At 39.0% G+C, this 19,871-nt stretch overlaps 1 protein-coding gene across 1 annotated transcript in view; it reads left to right on the top strand.

Moving 5' to 3' along the window:
• The first annotated feature begins 5,382 nt into the window (after nt 1–5,382).
• Nucleotides 5,383–19,871, top strand: part of LOC122802587 (b(0,+)-type amino acid transporter 1-like) — a 523,310-nt gene continuing 508,821 nt past the window's right edge. Inside the window, exon 1 of the mRNA XM_044072305.1 lies at nt 5,383–6,141. Within this exon, the coding sequence (XP_043928240.1) occupies nt 5,383–6,141 (759 nt within the window). The remainder of the gene's footprint in view (nt 6,142–19,871) is intronic.

Genomic DNA, 19,871 nt, shown 5'->3' with positions numbered 1-19,871 from the left:
TTATTTATAAGCTTCTCATCAAACTCAAACCTTGTACCCCATCTGCTGACCAACTCCCGTCTGAATACTTACAAATAGCTGCAAAAGCTATTTATCACCCTGTATCTATTTTGATTAATAGGACTATCTCTGAAGGAAACATCCCCACCATTTGGAAAATATCTCATATAATTCCACTACATAAAGGGGGCTCTTCTTCTGAGCTCTCCAACTTTCGCCCTATTGCCTTACTGTCCCCATTAGCTAAGATAATGGAAAGATGCATACATAAACAATTTCTTAACTACCTTCTTCAGAACAAACTTCTAGCTGACTGTCAACATGGATTCAGACCTTTCCACAGCACTACCACTGCCCTCCTTTCCTTCTCTGACTCCATAAATAATAATCGAAATAATAATCGTTTCTCCTCAGCACTATTCATAGACCTATCAAAAGCTTTTGATATGGTTAACCATAATATACTTCTTGAAAAACTCAACCTCTTCTCTCTCAGCTCACATTCTCTACAGTGGTTTAGAAGCTATCTCGTAAACAGGCAACAAACAGTGCTTTGGGGGAACAACCTATCGTGCTTACTCCCAGTAAATGTTGGTGTTCCACAAGGATCAATCTTAGGACCCCTTCTTTTCTCATTATTCATCAATGACCTTTATTTGAATGTGCCACAAGCTACCTGCATCCAATATGCAGATGACTCGACTTTGATCTGCACTGCTAAAAATGTTTCCTCCCTCCAGTCCATCACCCAAACAGCTTTCCAAAACGTTGAAAAATGGTTTATGCAACACTGCCTCCTCCTTGACCCCAAAAAAACTAAGCTTCTTCTCTTTACTCCTACTAATAAATCTCCTACACCATTCTTCACTATCTCCTCAAATAATTCTACCTGTATTAACCCTGATAAAACCACTCGACTATTAGGTGTAACCATTGACAACCATCTCAACTTTGATGACCATATTAACACTACTATTAAAGCTGTTAATAAAAAAATTGGGACACTTTACAGAATTAAACCCTTCCTTACCCCAGCAGCCAGAAAAACATTGCACAGACCCACCTGATCTCCACCCTTTTTATGCCTCAGCTATATATACTACCTTATCTAAAAATAACATTACCAAACTCTCTACCTGTTATAATAGTATAGCCAGATTCATTACTGCTACTCCCCTCAGAACTCACCACTGTCTCAACCTCAAACAACTAAAGTGGCTAGAGCTAAACAACCACCTACTCTACCAACAATTACTTGTCATTCATAAGACCCTTCACTTCCCTGATAATACTCCTAGCCTGGCAAAACTGATTTCTCCTTATAAAAACCTAGCCACACTTCGCTCTGCCAATAAACTCCTAGTATCCTCCACTAAATCATAGAATAAAGCTGGGGATGCATTATTTTCAAATTCCATAGGTAAACACTGGAATCAACTCCCTCAAGAAATAACTAATCAAGACTCTACCTCTCTGTTCAAAAAACATATCAAAGAACATCTTAAAACTCAATGGCTATGTCCTTGTACTAATCCCGACTGAAAGTATGTCTCCTCACATCTAATTTTTCTACCCATCCCCCTTCTGAGCTCCTAACTTACACTTTCTATTGTTGAGAGTTACATCTTAAAAGTATGCCTCCTATTAGTCTAACTTCAGTATTATGTTTTTATTTTTAATTTGTTGAACCCATCTTATAAGCATTTAGATTTTATTTTGCAATTCTCTTTTTTACCTTTTATATTTTTATTCAAAATAATTTTTTTTGTGATATATCATTGTTTGTTTTGTCTGTACTGGAGCTTTTCTCCCCGGGCCTCTACTGTAAACGTATATATATCCAGTTGGACTATCCCGGTCAACAAATGTAAAATAAAATAAATAAATAAAAATTTTGAGGTTTAGACTTCTAGCATTGAGTAGCATTTCCCTCAGATTTTGCTTGCTTGTACCTGTTATGGTGGTGAATTTGTCATTTGAACCTTGCCTAAAAAAAGGTACTATAGGGGTGGCAAGAGCCTTAGCCAGTATCCAGAATCCCAAGGGCGACAGGTGCAGGCCATCTCTGGTAAAGCATTGTGGTCTGTCACTCATGTCATCCCAGGCAGACAGATACTGGATCTCCTTAGAATGACACCAGAAGCTTAGCCAACTGTTGAAGTCAATCATTTTGTCCTTGTACTGTGGTATAATTCTGAGTGGTAGCAGGATAATACTCAGGGCTAGGGTCATACCTGCCTGGGCTTCAAGATTGGAGAGCTCCTCCATGTCTCTTTTCATGTAGTCCATGGAGGTATCTCTCAGGTCATTCACACCAACATGGACAATGACAGAGTCATATTTGTACTTGTTGTGGAGTGACCTGAGTGCGTGCGTTATGTGGTGGATCCTGGCACCCGACAGGCGGCTGACAGTAATTTTCTCCTTGTTTAGCCTGGTGAGTGGAGCATCAATGTGCTTGACTATAGAGTCACCTAAGACTGGAGTGTTGGGTACATTGTTATGCCTTATGGGCTGTGGTTAAGTGGCACACTGAGTTTGTGGGCTGTGTGTCATTTGGGTTGTGTTGGGGGGTGAAGGTTGTTTGCGTTTTTGCTTTGGAGGTCTCTGTTGCTTGAGCAGATTTTTATTGAGAGCTTCCATGAATGTAGGTGTGTGTTTTGTATTGCTATGTGTGTGTTTTGGTGGTGTAGGTTTTGAGAGACTATGTGATAAGTGTGGTGTGGTGCAAGTGTTTACCTTCTCCTCTTGATTGTCTAGTCCAGTCTTGGGTGAAGAGAGCTTTGCTTCCAGTTTGACTATATAAGTGCATCTCTCACAGGTTGTAGTGTTGGGTGGTAGGAGGAGAGGGTTGTCTGTGTACATGGGGCAATTGCTGCATTTCCCCAAGATGCCCAGATTCATCAGGTAGATAGGAGAAAACACCAGGAGCTGACCCTTAGACATGCCTGGATATGTGCTTATTTATTAAGTACTAAAAACTGTAGACAAGTGAGGAAAGTTAAATGCTGCAGTAATTTGTAGCTTATTTAGTGCTTACAACTAGTTCTGAACAAGTGCTGAGCTCAAAGAAACAGATTTGAGTGTTAAAACTAAAAAACTGGCTAGTTCTAAGGGAAAATTTGAACAGCAGACTTTATGGTGCCGGGAATAGTTTAACCCTAGCTAAGCGGCGATGCGTAAAGTGCATTTTTTTTAATATAACAGTAGCAAATGAGCAAACTGATTTAAACAAATTAACCAATTAGCCAATAAAAAGTTAAAAACTGAGCCCCCCGTTCCAGCAGTCTTCAATCAGCTGGTGTCCTGAGGGGTTGTTATTGACTCTCTTATTCTTTCATTTTGAATGTATGTTAAACCCACATTCTGAGTGACTTTCTGAAGCACTTTTGTCATACTGTTACTATAGCTCAGACAGCAAATGAAGGTTATTATACATTGCAAGTCAGGAAGGTTGTGCATTCAAGTTCACTCAAAGGGTGATTGTTTTTCTCCCTTTTATTGTTTAATTCTAAGGGTGTGACACACAACTGCTGTGTGCTTCCTGAAGCATCTTGTTTCACTGTTGCTGTAACTAAGCTTATAAATTAAGTGATCTGTATACTGCAAGTGAGGAAGGCTGGGGTGGAAGTCCTCGCAGGGTTGTATGCCTTTAATCCCTTTTATTCTTTCAGTCTGCAAGTGTGTGATGCACAACTGTTGTGTGTTTCCCTGAAGCATATAGTTGTATAACTGCTGTAATTTTGCCTGTAAGTGAAATACTTTCCAAGTAAAGGAGGTTATGGGTTCCAGTCCCACAAGGGTTGCATATAAGTACATCATTGTTTTATTAGGTGTTTGCTCCCTGACATTTGTATTATTATACAAGGAACATGGTCACACTCTTCTGATACTGTACCTGCATTTGGCCAATACATTTATACTTTTCTCTGTCCCACCTAGTATGTATTGTTTTCCATTTCTAAACCCTCAGTTGACTGACATTTATAACTCTGTGTGTAATCGCTCCTTCTCCCTTGTCTTCTACATCCCTAATCATGCCACCCTATCCCTTCACTGTCTTGTCTATGTTATATGATTGTTTGTGCAGTTGTATTACCTATTCTTTACCTTCCTAGCTTCATCTTAATTCTCCTAGTACTTTCTACAAGTTATCTTCTTTGGTTGTGTTTATCACTGGATCATAACACAGATGTCTAATGACCAGTCAGGTTGTTACATGATGTCATACCCTGTAGCTGCAACTGTGTATTTGAGACCAGCCAAGCAACATCAGTGCTCGCTCTCAACAACAACCCTTATCACTGCTGTTATGTCCTTTTGGCTGCACCATGGAGTTCCTGCTAAGGTATCACTGCTGTTATGTCCCTGTGGCTTCACCATGCAGTTCCTGCTGAGGTGTCACTGCTGTTATGTCCCTGTGGCTGCACCATGAAGCTCCTGCTGAGGCCACAACCAGATTATTTAATTATTTGCTCATCGTGCACACTTACCTGCCTTTTCATTGTTAATAAGCATCAAGGCTCACACACACACACACACACACACACACACACACACACACACACACACGCACGCACGCACGCACGCACACACACACACACACACACACACACACACACACACACACACTAAGGACAGGAGAGCTGGCCATGACTGTGGCAGCAGTGTTTCTGAATCCTAGGGACTGTCTTCAGGTTACTTTGTGATTCATTTCACTTACCACATCAGTTAGCTCTAAAAAAAGTGCATAAAATGTTTAATTTATACCAAGGTAGCAGAAATGAAACTATAATAAGATCTGCTTTTTCCCTTATATTTAAACAATATTATGACAGTGATTTTAATGCAACATAGCCATACTTTTGCTATTGTAACCTTGATAAATGCATTCAAGTTTTCCCACTATCACTCTCCTTTATATTTCTCTGTCTATATTTGATCTCTATCTTCTATTTATCTATCTATACAAATGTAATCACATGCAGCTGTTTCAGTTTGCAGGACAAAACATATAACATAAACAGAAGATGAATTGCTTTCATTTTACCATGCAGTACAGCAGAACATTTTACTACATTTGGTTTTGATGATACAGTAGTACATTAGACAACCTAATAACACTTTCACTGTAGAAGGTGTTAATGTAGGTAAATTAACAAACCACAAATCTCTAAATTAAAAGCAAACAGTGCCACTATTAAAATGAGAAATGGTGAAGTTCATTAAAGGTCAGTAAATTTTTTGCTATAATGACTGTACAATCTGTAAACCTTTTTTTAATTATTAACATTATGTAGATAAGGTATTCAGGGGCTAGATAAAAGGACCGACATTTATATATATCTCTAGACATTTTTTGGACATTGACTGCCAGCAAAGATGAAGGCAGCAGCAATACAAGCTCCACATGAAACATGTTTGAACTCTTCCAGCATGGGAAAAAATGTAAAATCAGTAACTACAGCACTTAAACGTGAAGTCGGGCTGGTTAGCTCTGTAAGTCTCCTTGTAGGCACAATGGTTGGATCTGGGATTTTTATGACCCCAGAATGGGTCCTGTATTATACAGGCAGCCCTGGTGCCAGTCTTGTAATATGGGCTGCATGTGGTGTGCTGTCAATGTTATCAGCACTTTGTTACATTGAACTTGGATCTGTAATTAAAGAATCTGGAGGAGAGTACATATATCTCTTGAAAATTTTTGGCCCCCTCCCTGCCTTTCTTCACTTTTACACTAATGAAATTTTAGTAAGACCTTCTTCATCAGCAGCTGTGGCACTAAGCTTTGCAAAATATGTAGTTGCACCATTTTATCCAGGCTGCGTTCCACCTCAGGTGGTTGTGAAATTCTTAGCTGCTGCATGCATCATAGTTGTACTTTTCATAAACTGTTTCAGTGTAAGGCTGGCTACATCGACTCAGACTTTTTTCACAGCAGCCAAAGTGCTGGCCCTAGTTGTCATTCTAACTGGTGGAACAGTTATTCTCCTTCAGGGACAGACAAGAAACCTACAGAATGCTTTTCACGGTACAGCTGCAGGCTTCGGTCCAGTAGGGTTAGCTTTCTATCAAGCATTATGGGCTTATGGTGGCTGGAGCAATTTGAACTCTGTCATTGAAGAAGTTAAGCGTCCTGAGGTCAGTATAGCTTTCTTCCAAAATTAAATAAAAACTTGAAATAAAGATACATATTAAGAATGTAAGGATGCATGTTATAGACATGGATGTATTTACAGTTTACTCATGAAAATTTATTTAAAATAGGTTTATCTTAAACAAAACATAGTCATCAAAAACATGCACTATTTATTTCTTTATGGCTATACTGCAGCTGTTTGCAATTGGCCAAGTCAAAGATCTTTTCCTCAGTCTTCCATTCCATCTTTCCCTGATGGCTGTCCAACTTACACCTTGGGACCAATACCAGCAAATAGGGAAATCCTTACTGTAAGTGATCAGTAAAATGTGTGGAAAGGAGATCAGGCCATTCCAATTTGGCACCACACTGATAGCTATTGGAGATGCTGAAATGATTCTGTTTTTTTTTTTTTGGCTATGTGCAAATAGTTAAAATTTCTCAGAATTCAAACTTATCTAAAATAAATGGCATGGAACAGTGGTGTATCGGTTTTCTCTGCTTTTGCCACTCAGGTCCAGTGTACAGTTTGCCCTTGGTCTCTGAATGTTGTTTTAGACAGTGTGTATGCTCTGCTCTTGTTACTGTAGCTGTTATAACCAGCCTCCTTTTAAGGATATACTGCTTATACTGACTACTCAGAAAAACATGTTTCTTTATTTGTATTGTGTTTCTTTTTTTCTCCATGGGCAACCCTTTAGCCTCAGTGGGAGTTATCTCATTAACAGAAAGAAAATAAATGCATTAATAATTTCTCTAGATATTATTCAATTTAATAATTATAACACATGGCATATGCAGGTGTGTGTGTGTGTGTGTGTGTGTGTGTGTGTGTGTGTGTGTGTGTGTGTGTGTGTGTGTGTGTGTGTGTGTGTGTGTGCACGTGTGTGCATGTGCACGCACGTTTGTGTATGAGCGTGTGCGTGTATCTTTATCATACAATCAGGGTTCATAAAGAAGATGTGGATCTCTGTCAAAAGAAAACACGTTATAGAAAACCCTCAGCAAAGCAATTGAACTGTACTGCCTGAATTAACCTAGAACTATTTTTCATCACTTTAGTGCTTTGTAAAGGAAACAACATTGCAGAATGTTTAGCAGAGCAGTAGAAAGGTACCTGGGTGCCTATTGTTATAATAATCTGAATTTGAAAGAGGAAGGCTAACTTACTATATTTTAAAATCTTCTTTAAATAATTTCCATTCTAGTATATGGAAATCATTTTGGCAAGTTGCATGAAAAGAAAAATCTGCTGCATGCAGGAGCGTGAGGGAACAGGAAGGTAGCTGGATGTTGAAAAAGAATATCATCACTAATACATAAGAAAAGAAGTACATAACCAGAGGGTTCCTTTTCAACTCCCATGGACCACAATTGCAATGCTCAGAACAATAGGACTGAAAGTATGAATATGGAGACTGTATATATATATATATATATATATATATATATATATATATATATATGTACATATTATAGTTAGATAGATTAAGGCCAAGTTTGAATTAGCTCAGAGTATTCCCCCCTCTTGCAAGGTCAAGAGTATATTTAAGTATTAGGTATAAGTGAGGCACAGCCCACCATATCATAGGGTGCAGGAGGCTTTGTCTCTACAAAAATGTTTTAATATCTGTAGGGCAAGTTTTATGATTCACTGTGTGTCTGGCAGCCACATTTTATATTTTATACCTGCAGGGTTTGTAATTATGAGTCTCATGCTTCTGACAGAGACGTACAGTCAAGGCCCTCGCACTGCAGTTGGTTAAAGTGCCTGATTTTCATGCACCAGTCACTGAAGTCGATCATGTGCCAGAATCTAATGGTGTCAGATCAGTGTGTGGCACCTCTGTGATTGGCAGGTAGGAATGGCATTTGTCACCCTACCAGACTGCATATGCAGAGGCTTGAGCTGTGACTGCCATTCATCACAGGTGTTATCATTTTTTTTTTTATTTGTTTAAGGATGAACAGACAGTATAATAAAGAGAAAATGCTATTTTGTTAATTTCTATACTTCTTATTAAAATTAAATCAATGTGTTGGGCTCAGATGACTACTTGTTGGCTCATAAGAACTTTCTAAGCTATTGATCTGTAAAGATCTTAAAAATGTTACCTATATTTTCCCATGAAATTTTAGTCCTTGTATTTTAGGTATGGAAAATTCACAGATGAGAAGATCATTTACATGTTGCTTCTATCCATGAGAGGCAAGGGTCCTACACCATAGTGAGTTTGTGGTTACCCATCCATACAACCAGACTACATTTGAATATTATAAGAGAAGCACTTTGCTTTATGTGGAAAGGAAGATGATTGTAATAAGTGGTGTTTTTGTGCTAAGCTTGTATCCCTCCAATGTGTTCTATTTATGTTGAAAAGAGAGAGAGATCTCTTCAGAGGGTATTAATGCCCCAACTGGACTTGCAAATGCGCAGTAGGTCTGACAGGATAAGGTTTGTTGGTAGTGTAAGGGCAAATTCCCATTTTGTCACTGTAGTATCAGTGGTTCTGTACTATATCGGCTAATATCGGATTAAGAAGTTTTCTCCTTATCACCACTGTTATGCAATCTTGGACTTAGCATATTTAAATTAAAGAGATTATGGGGGGGTTGTATTGCTGTGTTTTGTCCACTTTAACTAAACAATCTATCAATGTAAGTTAATTGGCAGAATGTTAGTGAAGAGTTTTCAGTTTTATATTATAGACTCATATAAATAGGTAGATAGATACAGATATGCATATGTGTGTGCATGTGCATATGCACGCGCGTGTGTGTGTGTGTGTGTGTGTGTGTGTGTGTGTGTGTGTGCGTGTGTGTGTATACCTCTGTGAAAGACTTCTTAGATGCTCAGCATCTCAGCCCCCTTGGTGGGCTCAGAAACAGTTACTGTGTAGGCGCTTCAGGCGTGTTTCTTGTCTGATGGTATTTCAACACAGCATTCTTGTCACTAAGTGTTATGCGGTACATTTGGTCATCTGTACTTTTGGGTCAAAAGTGGAACATATCAGTCCCTTTGGCATGCAAAATTAATTTAGCATTTCCTTATGGAAGTACCTTTGGCCATCCATCTTTCTCTTGTTAAGAATCCTTGCTTAAGGTTGCAGTCATTCTTCACTCTCAATGTAGGATAGATACCACCTATCCCACCAAAGGTTGTATGGTGGTATATCAAGAGTTTCATGGTAATTCCTTCCTCATTATGATAATTCTCAAAACATTAATGTCTAATTACTGACTTTAGACAATCATTATTGTTTATATCCTTTTTGATGAAAATGATTTTATTAGCAAATAGAAAATATCCAAAAGATGCACATCAAAGTAAATTGTTATTTATTTCATAATAAAAGAAGAGACAAGGTCTAGTAAGTATAATAAAATGTAGAAAATCTAATGAAATACAAAAATATAATCAAAAGAGTGGTCAATGATTATAAAAGGCAGCTGTAAATGTGTACTATCTGAAAAGTAAATGTTGTTTGCCTTCAATACCCCTCATGGCCAGTAAGCCCTATCCCATGTTACCCATTTGCTCCTTTTACTAGTCGGGGTCCTTGCCACTGGCATGAGTGGAGCGAGAGACAGGGAACTGTGGTGCATCACTCTATTAAAACATCAATAGATTTTTATTAACTCCTAGCTCTTCTAACCTTGATGTTCCTAAATGCATGCTGTCAAAGCAGGGCCTGCAAGACCCACCCACATGCTTTTATGCATGTATTTAAGTCTGGCTGCAACAATATCCACTTCCTAGCAGTTTGAATATGTATAGATTCTTGGGCTGCATACCTATTTACCCAGCCAACACTGGGTATCAATAGAACAATAGGCTGGGACACTTTCACCTCACTGAAGATGAGAGAGCTGATGACATTTTACTCTAGCACACTGGCCAGCTTGTGCAGTGTCTAGGCAGCTAGTTGAATTTACGACATATGAGTCGTAGTCAGGACTTTTTCTGTCTATGTTACAGAGATGACTTTATGACATGTAGTTGGTGATCTCTCTTTAACTTGGCTTTGTGGCTTCTCCATCTAACATTTCTTATAGATGAAGTCCCAGTTCTTGAAATCATTTGGCCAAACTGACATTTCTCAGTACTGTAATCCCTGGTCAGCACTTACTGCCTTATGGTAAGATTTGTTAATGCATTGTGATTCCTGTAATATGAACTCATCTACACATGTAATGGCTTCATAGGTCCAATCTAAAGCACCCATTTCTTTTCAAGAATTCTATTGCTTGTATCTTGCTGGTAGCTTCATGCAAGCAGTTATGGTAATCAAAGTTAAAATTATCAAAAGCTACAAGAAGGATCTAACCTAACTAGAGTCTTCAGTCTTCACTGTGTAATACTTTAAATGTCCTATAGTGAAGGCCCCAGGGCTATATGCATTTGGTCCCTTAAATGCATACCAGTGTTGCATCAGTACGACTTTTGAATGCCCGTGATGTTTTATTTTTTACTTTTTTTCCTGCACTCAGACCAATAAAAAAAAAATACTAGCTGTAGACATGCCATGTTTCACCCTTTTTTCTAACCTCATCACTACAACATAAGTGGATTGTTTGGCTACACTTTGAAATCACACAGGGTAAAACCAAGCTTGATGACTATAACCACTAGGGTGTCTTCAAAATATTTCAAATAAAAAAAAAAAAAAATTCCCAAATAACATCCAGACTGAAGTCACCATGGATACTGTGTTTTCTGGACTTAATGCATCACCTCCTAGAAGAATAACGGGAACACACCACTTGCTTCTCCACGCTGAAACCCTTCCACTATAACTAGCAGCTGTGGCATCTACCCATCGGCACTGACACATGTTGACCAACGGTATTTTTAAAAAAAGCATAATTTCTATTTCTTCTATATAGGAAATCTGCCAGTTTAACAAACTACCTTTATCTCATCCGTTTTAGCTGTTAAAAATGAGACATAGGTAAGCTAGCAGTAAATTTATGCAACTCTGCTTATCCCAAAGTAAGTAGAAAAAGTGCTTCCATAATTTTTCTAGCTCTTTTGCTAAAGGTGGAGGAGAATGTAAAAAAGTAACTCAATTGCAATAAGTTGAGAAAGGCTCCTATTTAGCATAAAATAGTTGCAGATTTCCTGCATACTTCTCATTTACATCTCATTATATCTTCATTTGCTTAAGATTTATTCAGGCTACTTAAATCCAGTGCACCTAAGTACAACTAGTGCCTGTTAACAGTGCCTCATTTGCACTTAGGCACAGCCAGAACAACTTCACGCTATGCCTGAGTGCAACTATTATGACTTCCATATACGAAGGAATATGAATTCCGCCTGCAGAAGTTTTTAGTTAAGTTAAGCAGAACAGAAAAAAGTGTAATCATTGAAACCGTTAAGTGCTCTGAGGCTGTTACTGATGAGTAACTATTTTGTTTTTTCCCATCCACCTAATCTCTGTTCTACTTTTTAACTCAGTGGCACCGATTTCCTTATTTTAGTGAGCACTAGAAGATGAAACAGGGAAGGCCCTCCCCTTAGACTGCTGAAACCACAGTTACCCTGTATGTCATAGTTTTGCATCCACTGAGTGCATACGGCAATATACAGTATTAACCACTTTTTTGCCAGCTTACTTCTAAAATCTGCCCTGGATATTTACTGCTCAGAAACAGCTTAGAATCAGCTTGGGATTAGTGCTTCTATTTTACTCTTGGTGACAAAGTGAGCAGAGGGACATCCTTTCCTAGCCCTCCTAGAGACTAATGATCACTGGGCAACCCAAAATCTGCTTCTGAGAATCAAGCCTCAAATTAGTGCTACTTATTTGCTTCTTGGCGAGGGAATGAGCAGATGGCCATTGATTTCTGACTATAATTTTGAAGTGTATATGTGTTTTTGTGTGTGTGTGTGTGTGTGTGTGTGTGTGTGTGTGTGTGTGTGTGTGTGTGTGTGTGTGTGTGTGCGTGTGTGTGCGTGTGTGTGCGTGTGTGTGTGTGTGTGTGTGTGTGTGTGTGTGTGTGTGTGTGTGTGTGTGTGTGTGTGTGTGTGTGTGTATTACTTCCCTGATTGGTCTAATTGCTATTTTGGTGGAAACCTCTTCAGTTTTAAATTTGGACAGTTGTACTCCTTGGTTCTGTTTTATACTAAGCTGCCCTATGTGCTATCCAGTGTATCTACGAAGAGAAGGCTACAACAAATGTACTGACCTCAGTAAAATCTGAGATTTGACTAGTGATTGCTGGTGAGTCTGTGACCCACCCCTTAGAAAAGCTTGGGATTAATGTTTATGGTGAGCAAAGGAGCAAGGAGATATTGATTCCTAGCTACATGCTGCTACAGTGAGACCAACACTTGTAGTAGCCAGGTAATAACTACTAGACAAATTGCCATCTGTCCATTATTTTCCACAAATCTAATTCTGTTTTTTTACTATGTACTGCTAGAGTAGCTACCATCTAACCTCCCTATAGATTATCCTCTTAAATTTTTCATTCATAAATCTTCAGGGTCAGTTATAGTAGTCTCCTTCTAACCTCTGAGGAACTATGATTAGACCTCGTCCTCCACCTTATGGCAATATGACTCAACTGTCTGCTCTCACCTCATGTGTGCTCATTCTTAACATATTATCTGTTCTAATGGATAGTAGTGTCTCCCTTATGTTTACTGACTGTTCAGTACTTCTGCCACTTAATAGATCAGCCTGTGAAAGCTGTAAATATTTAAGAAACACTGAGGCAAACATCTCTCATCAACTGATATACATAATACATCCACAGCACTACATCAATTCCATAACTTATGCTGATGCTGTAAAAAAAAGCATTTCCAAAACCTTCTATAATGCAATCTAAAAGATCCCTACCACCAGCATACAAGGTATAATCTGCATTTTCTCTATTCACACCTACTGCAAATCCACATAACTCACCCAAGAGTCACACGTAAAACAGGCCTAAGCACTTAAGGCCCTTTACATCTACGTCCGCACTAGGAAACATTTTTTTTCCTCATAATTAATCACACAGACTCCAGACTCACCAGAATTAACAAGAACAGGAAGAACATAATCTGCTTGCGCAGTGCCAGGGTCCATGATCTCCCAAGGCCCCTAAGGTCACTTAAACCAGACCTGTATGACTATGGTCTAGTAGTTGCCCATGTGTGAGTGAATGACTTGAGGTGATCCACTCAGAAGCACATGCGGAGAGACATAATAGAACTTACTACTCATGCCAGAGGCAAGAAAGTCACTAGTCTTGAATAGTATCTTGCCATCACCAAGAATGATGCCAAGGTAAAAATTCAAGATAATTGGCTTTACAAAGTGGCTAAGTACTTGGTGTTGTCCCAGGGGTTTCCAGTATGTCTTAGCCTGGGCTAATATGGTAGATAAGACTTCATGTTTCACCAGGTATGGTTTACACCTCTGACACCAGGGCGTCTACAGACTGGCTAAAACCTTTGCTGCCCCTATAGTGCCCTTTGTCAGGCAGAGAACCCCTACTGGATATTCCTAGGAGCTCAAACTCAAATTTAGACAAAGTGATAGAAGCACTACTCAATGGCAGGAGACTAAATATGATGCCTAAAATTAGCGGCCCTCCTGTATTGATATCTAAGTAGTTAATGAGGTATGGTTTTATTGTCATGACAGTACTTCCTCTTTAACAATGTTTAGCACCTCTAATACCTTCAAGTCTTTGGGTCATGCAGGGGAAGTATCTGTATTCGGCAGAAACACTATCATATCATATCAAATTATTCTCAACTCTAACTTACAACTACTGTAGATCCAACTCACTCTAAATAATTCCAGCTACTATTTCATAGCTAATTATAGATCCCTGTCAGTGTCCCCCCAAAATTATAACTTTAATACCACTGAGAGGTTAAATATCAAACCAAATATTTTATTACCAGGGGACTTTGGTTTTGCAGGCATTAATTGGCACACTTACAGCTCTAAAAGTAGGTATGCTCACTGTTTCCTAGGCTTTGTTAATACCAATGTACTGGAACAATTGTAAAACTACCCACTGGAGGCTCGAACATTCATGGTGGTACATACCAACCCAGCCACTGCCTGTACCCTACCCCACAGCTCCTCATTCCTGATTAAACCTGGCCACAAATCAGTCACCCTGTCAGGTCTAATGGTACCACCCCACCAGCAAATAAAACCATCTTTAGGGACGTTTGTATGTCAAGCCTACTTCATCTTGAAGAAGACCTATGCAGCATTTCCAACAATTCCCTCATAAACAGATCAAACGGAAAGGGCCACCAGATTCACTTCTAACTTTTACCAGTACCAGAACAGCTGCATAGAAAAGTTTGTACATATCCGCCCTAAATGTAATGGTAAATATAGGATTAAACCTCTCTGATAGAATGTCCATATTAATAAACCATATAACAAAAGAAAAAAGCTGTAAGAAATCTACATACCCTTATGTCAGAACCACACTGGAACATGCCCACATGTAAGTTGAGAACACTATTAAAAAGTAAAGGAGAGAACAAGCTTAAGGGCATTACAGATACTTAAGAAAACTACAAATCCTTCTTCATGTATGTCAGGAAATTAAGGAATGATGTCCAATAGTGCATTGACATCATCCAAAATAATATAACCTATATTGATCCCAAGCATACAGACAATATATTAGTAGGTAAGTTAGATCATAGGTTCATAGGTATATACTAGGCTAATGACCACCAAAGCCTTTATAATCCAACCCAATTATGTCTCTATATATCATGGGCATTTATTAAGTGGGGGTTTCTAGAGGTTATTTGTGGGGGGTTGCTGGTTTGGGTATTGCTGTATTCCTCTGTCTGTGAGACACATGGGGGCTAGACCAGGGTGAATTTCCAATTTTCCATCTATTGGTCAAGGATATGTTTAAATAGGGTTACGGATGCACTCTGCTTCACATGGATGGGAAGTCTGTTTCAGAGCATGGGGATCCTCTGAGATACATATCTGTCTCACCAACATGTCTAATTGATGTCACAAGCAAAGTTAAAATCTCTGGATGCAGAATGGATCATGGTCAAATGGGGCCCTAGGCAGGATAATGGATCAGGCCCCCCCCCCCCATACACACAGCAACCCGCCCACACACACCCACAGCCATTCCAGTGTGTCCTGTTACTTTGGTTATTTCTCCCCAGTTACCATAAACACTGTTCAAACCTGTCAGTGTACATAGTATTTTCTTCTTTACTTCTACAATGATTATAGATATTTGGATTTAATTCAAAACTTTTTAATTTCAAATTTTATAGCACAAAAACTGATAGCCATTTGTTAAACAAAAAAATACAGTCTCACATTGAAAAAAAATAGCATTAATAGTAAACTTTTCTGCCCTTGAAATTCACACTTATTGAAATGGTATTGAAATCCACATTCAATGAAAATGCATCTAGCCAGTGACAGATTAAGTTTACCTTTGGGTTGTTTTCAAACCATACGCCCCTTGCGCACATTTTTAGGACCATGCAAAAGTTCTTTGATTCACCTCCCTGACTGTATTAATTATAATATATAATAATTGAATTATATCCCTCATATAATACAGCACCACTTGATAGTGTGTTTTACTTTATACGTTTGAACATTTTGAACATTTTTTCCAGTTAGCAATGAAAAAAAACATATGAACCAATAATGACAAACTGCCCAATTCAGACCATTTCAACCATAAAAGCCCACTCAAACTTCTGTCATTATAGTCCACCAATATCAGTCATATGCACAATCTCTGCAGAAGTAAAAGTCATCTGAATGATTCCACATTAAAGAGATCTGAAACTAATGAAGAGGTTGTTGCTAGACAACAACTTTATATTTCAGTGTTTCATCTACAAACTCTGTTGCCCTTAAAGAATAAATTGCCTATGTTACATTAAAAAAATGGTAATCTGTTATATTGCAATAGGGAATGTGTGGCAAGCTGAAAAAACGGTTCTTAGTTACTAGGCATCTCATCCAAAAGAGAACATATTCAGGACTGCAGCACCCCTATCTGCAGTGCTACTAACACTGCTTTAAAAGGCTATACCACAATAGTGATAACATTTGTTAAACAAAACAGTTGCATGTTTTAAACAGACTTAGTCTGAGCAACAGTAAACTTCTCTTCCCTTGAAGCTCAAAATTCCTTCAAAATGCGCTTGAAAATAAATTCCACCTGTTAACTCTAACAAGGGCATTTCACTCACACACACACACACACACACACACACACACACACACACACACACACACACACACACACACACACACACACACACAGACACACACACACCTCAACCTCTTAGTGCAAGAAATCTGGACAAAGCCTAAAATAAATAGGGACAGATTATAAATCTAAAACTCAAATGCCTGTCATTATTTAGCGACTTCAATCCTTTTTAGGAGGAATATGGGGCAAAAATCTGGACAGCTTAGGGGTATGCTACCTCCCTCTTATACATACATACCGCACATGTACACACACACAAACACACACACACACACACACACACACACACACACACACACACACACACACACACACATATATATATATATATATATATACACACACACACACACACACACACACACACACACACACATACCATATCTCTCAATCTCTTAGCACAAGAAATCAGGACAAAGCCTGTTATAATGTTGGGGACAAAGGCCCAAAACTAGGGACATATTTACAAAGTTGCTGGAATAACAGGATTTGTGTTAGAATACAGTTTCTGAAGGATTTGAAGCCTGAAACTCAAATGCATGTCATTATTTAGTTATTTTAATCCTTAGCTCATCCCAGTGATTTGTTAAAAAAACAGACCTTTTATGACGAACAGACCAAAAATGTAAAGCAAAAATCTGGACATTCTGTGAAAATCAGTACAGTTGAGAGGTATAACACACCTACATCCCCCTACCTCCTTAGAAGGTGGATAGAACAACAGGTTCTACATTAGTATGCATTTTCTAAAGGATATGAAGTCTAAAGCTCAAATGCCTGCCATTGTTTTCTGACTTCAGTCCTCAATAATTTGTAAGAAAAACACAATTATATGAGAAACTGAAAATATGAGGCAAAAATCTGGATAATTGTGAGATATGAACCCCCTCCCCCTTACACACACTCCTACCTCCCTCTTACTTACACACACACACACACACACACACACACACACACACACACACACACACACACACACACCCCTACCTTTACCTACCTACTTCTTACATACATGCATACACACTCCTACCTACTACCTACGTCTAACATCCACACACTCCTACCTACCTATTTCTTACACACACGTACACACCTTAAACACTTAAACACACACATGCACACATCTACCTCTCACTTGTAGATTAGTCCACAGTCCAAACATCTTCTGGAATTCAAAGTCTGCATAGGTGAAGAATATGAAGATGTAAACCACCGGTCACACAGACGCAGAAGATGAAAGCAGGTTGCAAACACCTGCTGTGTCTGTGCAACTGGATGCACAGATGCAACAGGTGTTTGTGACCTTAAATAACAATGCCCTTAAAAAAAAACATTTTTTTTAATTAAACAGGTGCAAATGTACCCCCTGGCACCTGACTGCAGGAGTAGAACCCACAGCCTTCAGCATCATGAGAAAGCACGCTAGCTCTTGTGCAATTAACTCTGTTTTCGTGTTCTCTACCACAAACAATGATGTAATTGCTAAACAAAACAGTTGCACATTGAAAACAGACTTAGCATGAGTAGCAATAAACTTATCTTCCCTTTAAGCACACAAATAATTGAAAATGCACTAAAAATCACATTTTTTCAGTAGTTTGGTAGTTGGTGTAAAGGACTCAGACTCTTGGCTCCTATAACCAAGGTGCAGGGTTTGAACCTGTGTGTTAAGTCCTTGTATTTAAATTCTGCATGTGGAATGCAGAAGAAGAAGCAAGCAACAGCAGGGTATGTTGACACATATATGCAAAGAGTGTTCTTAAGGAAGAATGCCCTTAAACAACACATGTATTTTTTTTTTAATTAAAAAAGTAAATGTTGTGGCAGCCCTCTGGCCAGTGGGTCCCCTTCCATGCAGTGGGCTCTAGGTGACTGCCTAGGTCACCTAGTACTGGATCCGGCTCTGTTTTGATCTAAGGTTCTGATGCTGTTCATTTTGCAGATGTGCAAAATGTCCATCAGAGCTGGATCCAAGAATACCTATTTTACCAGACATAGAACACCTGTCAAGTAACTTGTAAGAGGCTGAGTCTAGAGATAAGGCTTTAAACTGATCTGAATAGGACAATGTGCTTATACCTTGGGTTCGCCTGGTAAGGAACTTTTGTGGGTGCTCCAACTGTTGTATTGTTCTGGTCAGGTACATGCTGAAGAAGGTATTATACTAAATGGTGGGTCTGATAAGGGCAGAATAAAGTGGCACTATGACTTCCATGGACCTGGATGTCATGCCCTTACTTATAAGCTGAGTGACATAAACTGATTTTCTTAGTATCTTGGCCACATGTTGGTCAAAGGCCAGATTACTGTCTACCTATGTTCCCAGATCCCTGACTACTGGGTCATCTCTTAATAGCATCTTATTAATGGAGTTGCAGTTTTCCCAAAAAGCATTATAATTCATTTCTTGGCACAGAGTTTAATCTGTGACTTTGACATCAGTCATTTGTCTGTGTTAGAAACCTCTTGTAAGATGCTTGTGTCACGTCACGGGGTGGGGGGGATCTATGATAGCTCCCAGTTTGCAGTCATCTGTGTACTTGGCCAGCCAAGGGTCTTGACATCAGCTTTTACCTCTGAAAAGTAGATGCCAAATGGGAGAGCTCACAGTATGGATCCCTGAGATTCCCAATCCTGACTTTCTGGATCCTGTCTGTGATCCAGCTGGCAATCTAGGAAGGTATGTGGGTGTTTCTTCCCAGTTTGGTGAGTTTGTCAACTATACGAGTGGGGTACTGTACTGTATGCCTTAACAGGGTCCACATAGGTGATATGCACCATTTTACACTAATCTATTGCCTTGATGACCTTCTCAAAGAAGCCCACCAGGTTTAGTAGGCATGACTTTCCCTTGATAAAGCCAAAATTGGTTGGTTCCAATGTCTGAAAATTGCCTATGTCTTTGTTGATCATTTCTATGATAATTCTTTCCATGGCATTGCCTGTTAGACTAGTCATACTAATATGCCTGTTGTTTCTTGGGTTGGTTGATGGTCCATCCTTTTGAAAGGAGATAACTATTGCAGTTCCCTATTCTTGTGGTACAAAGCCTGTTTTGAGGCTAGTGTTGAAAACTGATTTAAGTAGTCCTGATAGGTCATGTTTCAAACTATTTAGGAGGCATCAGATGATATTGTCGGGGTCCATTGAGGCTGCCTTTTTGGCTTTAGTGAGTACTGCCAGGACCTGCTCCCTGTTAATAGTTGGGGAAGTTATGCTAGTAGGTATTTCATGGGGGCAGATAGGTGGAGTGGGGGGGGGTGAAGTTTGAGCTGAATTTGTCAGTCAGAAAATTCTCGTTGTCTCTCTACTCAGTGAAGGTGGCACTATTGACCACCAGTCTGGCAAAGTGATGTGTGCTCGAATGGCAGCTGAAATTAGATGCCTTTAACATCCCAGGCTTAAATGAGAGCTGCAATATTGCACCAGTATTAAAACTCAAGTCCTTTTTGAGATAATTTCTAGGTGTTGTCAGTATGTTCTCTTTGTA

The sequence above is a fragment of the Protopterus annectens genome, chromosome 1.part0 (genome assembly GCF_019279795.1).
Source record: "Protopterus annectens isolate FY-2018-M chromosome 1.part0, PAN1.0, whole genome shotgun sequence".
NCBI classification, from domain to species: Eukaryota; Metazoa; Chordata; order Ceratodontiformes; family Protopteridae; genus Protopterus; species Protopterus annectens.
The sequence above is the reverse complement of the archived record's forward strand: the minus strand, read 5'-3'. Positions and strand labels throughout refer to the sequence as shown.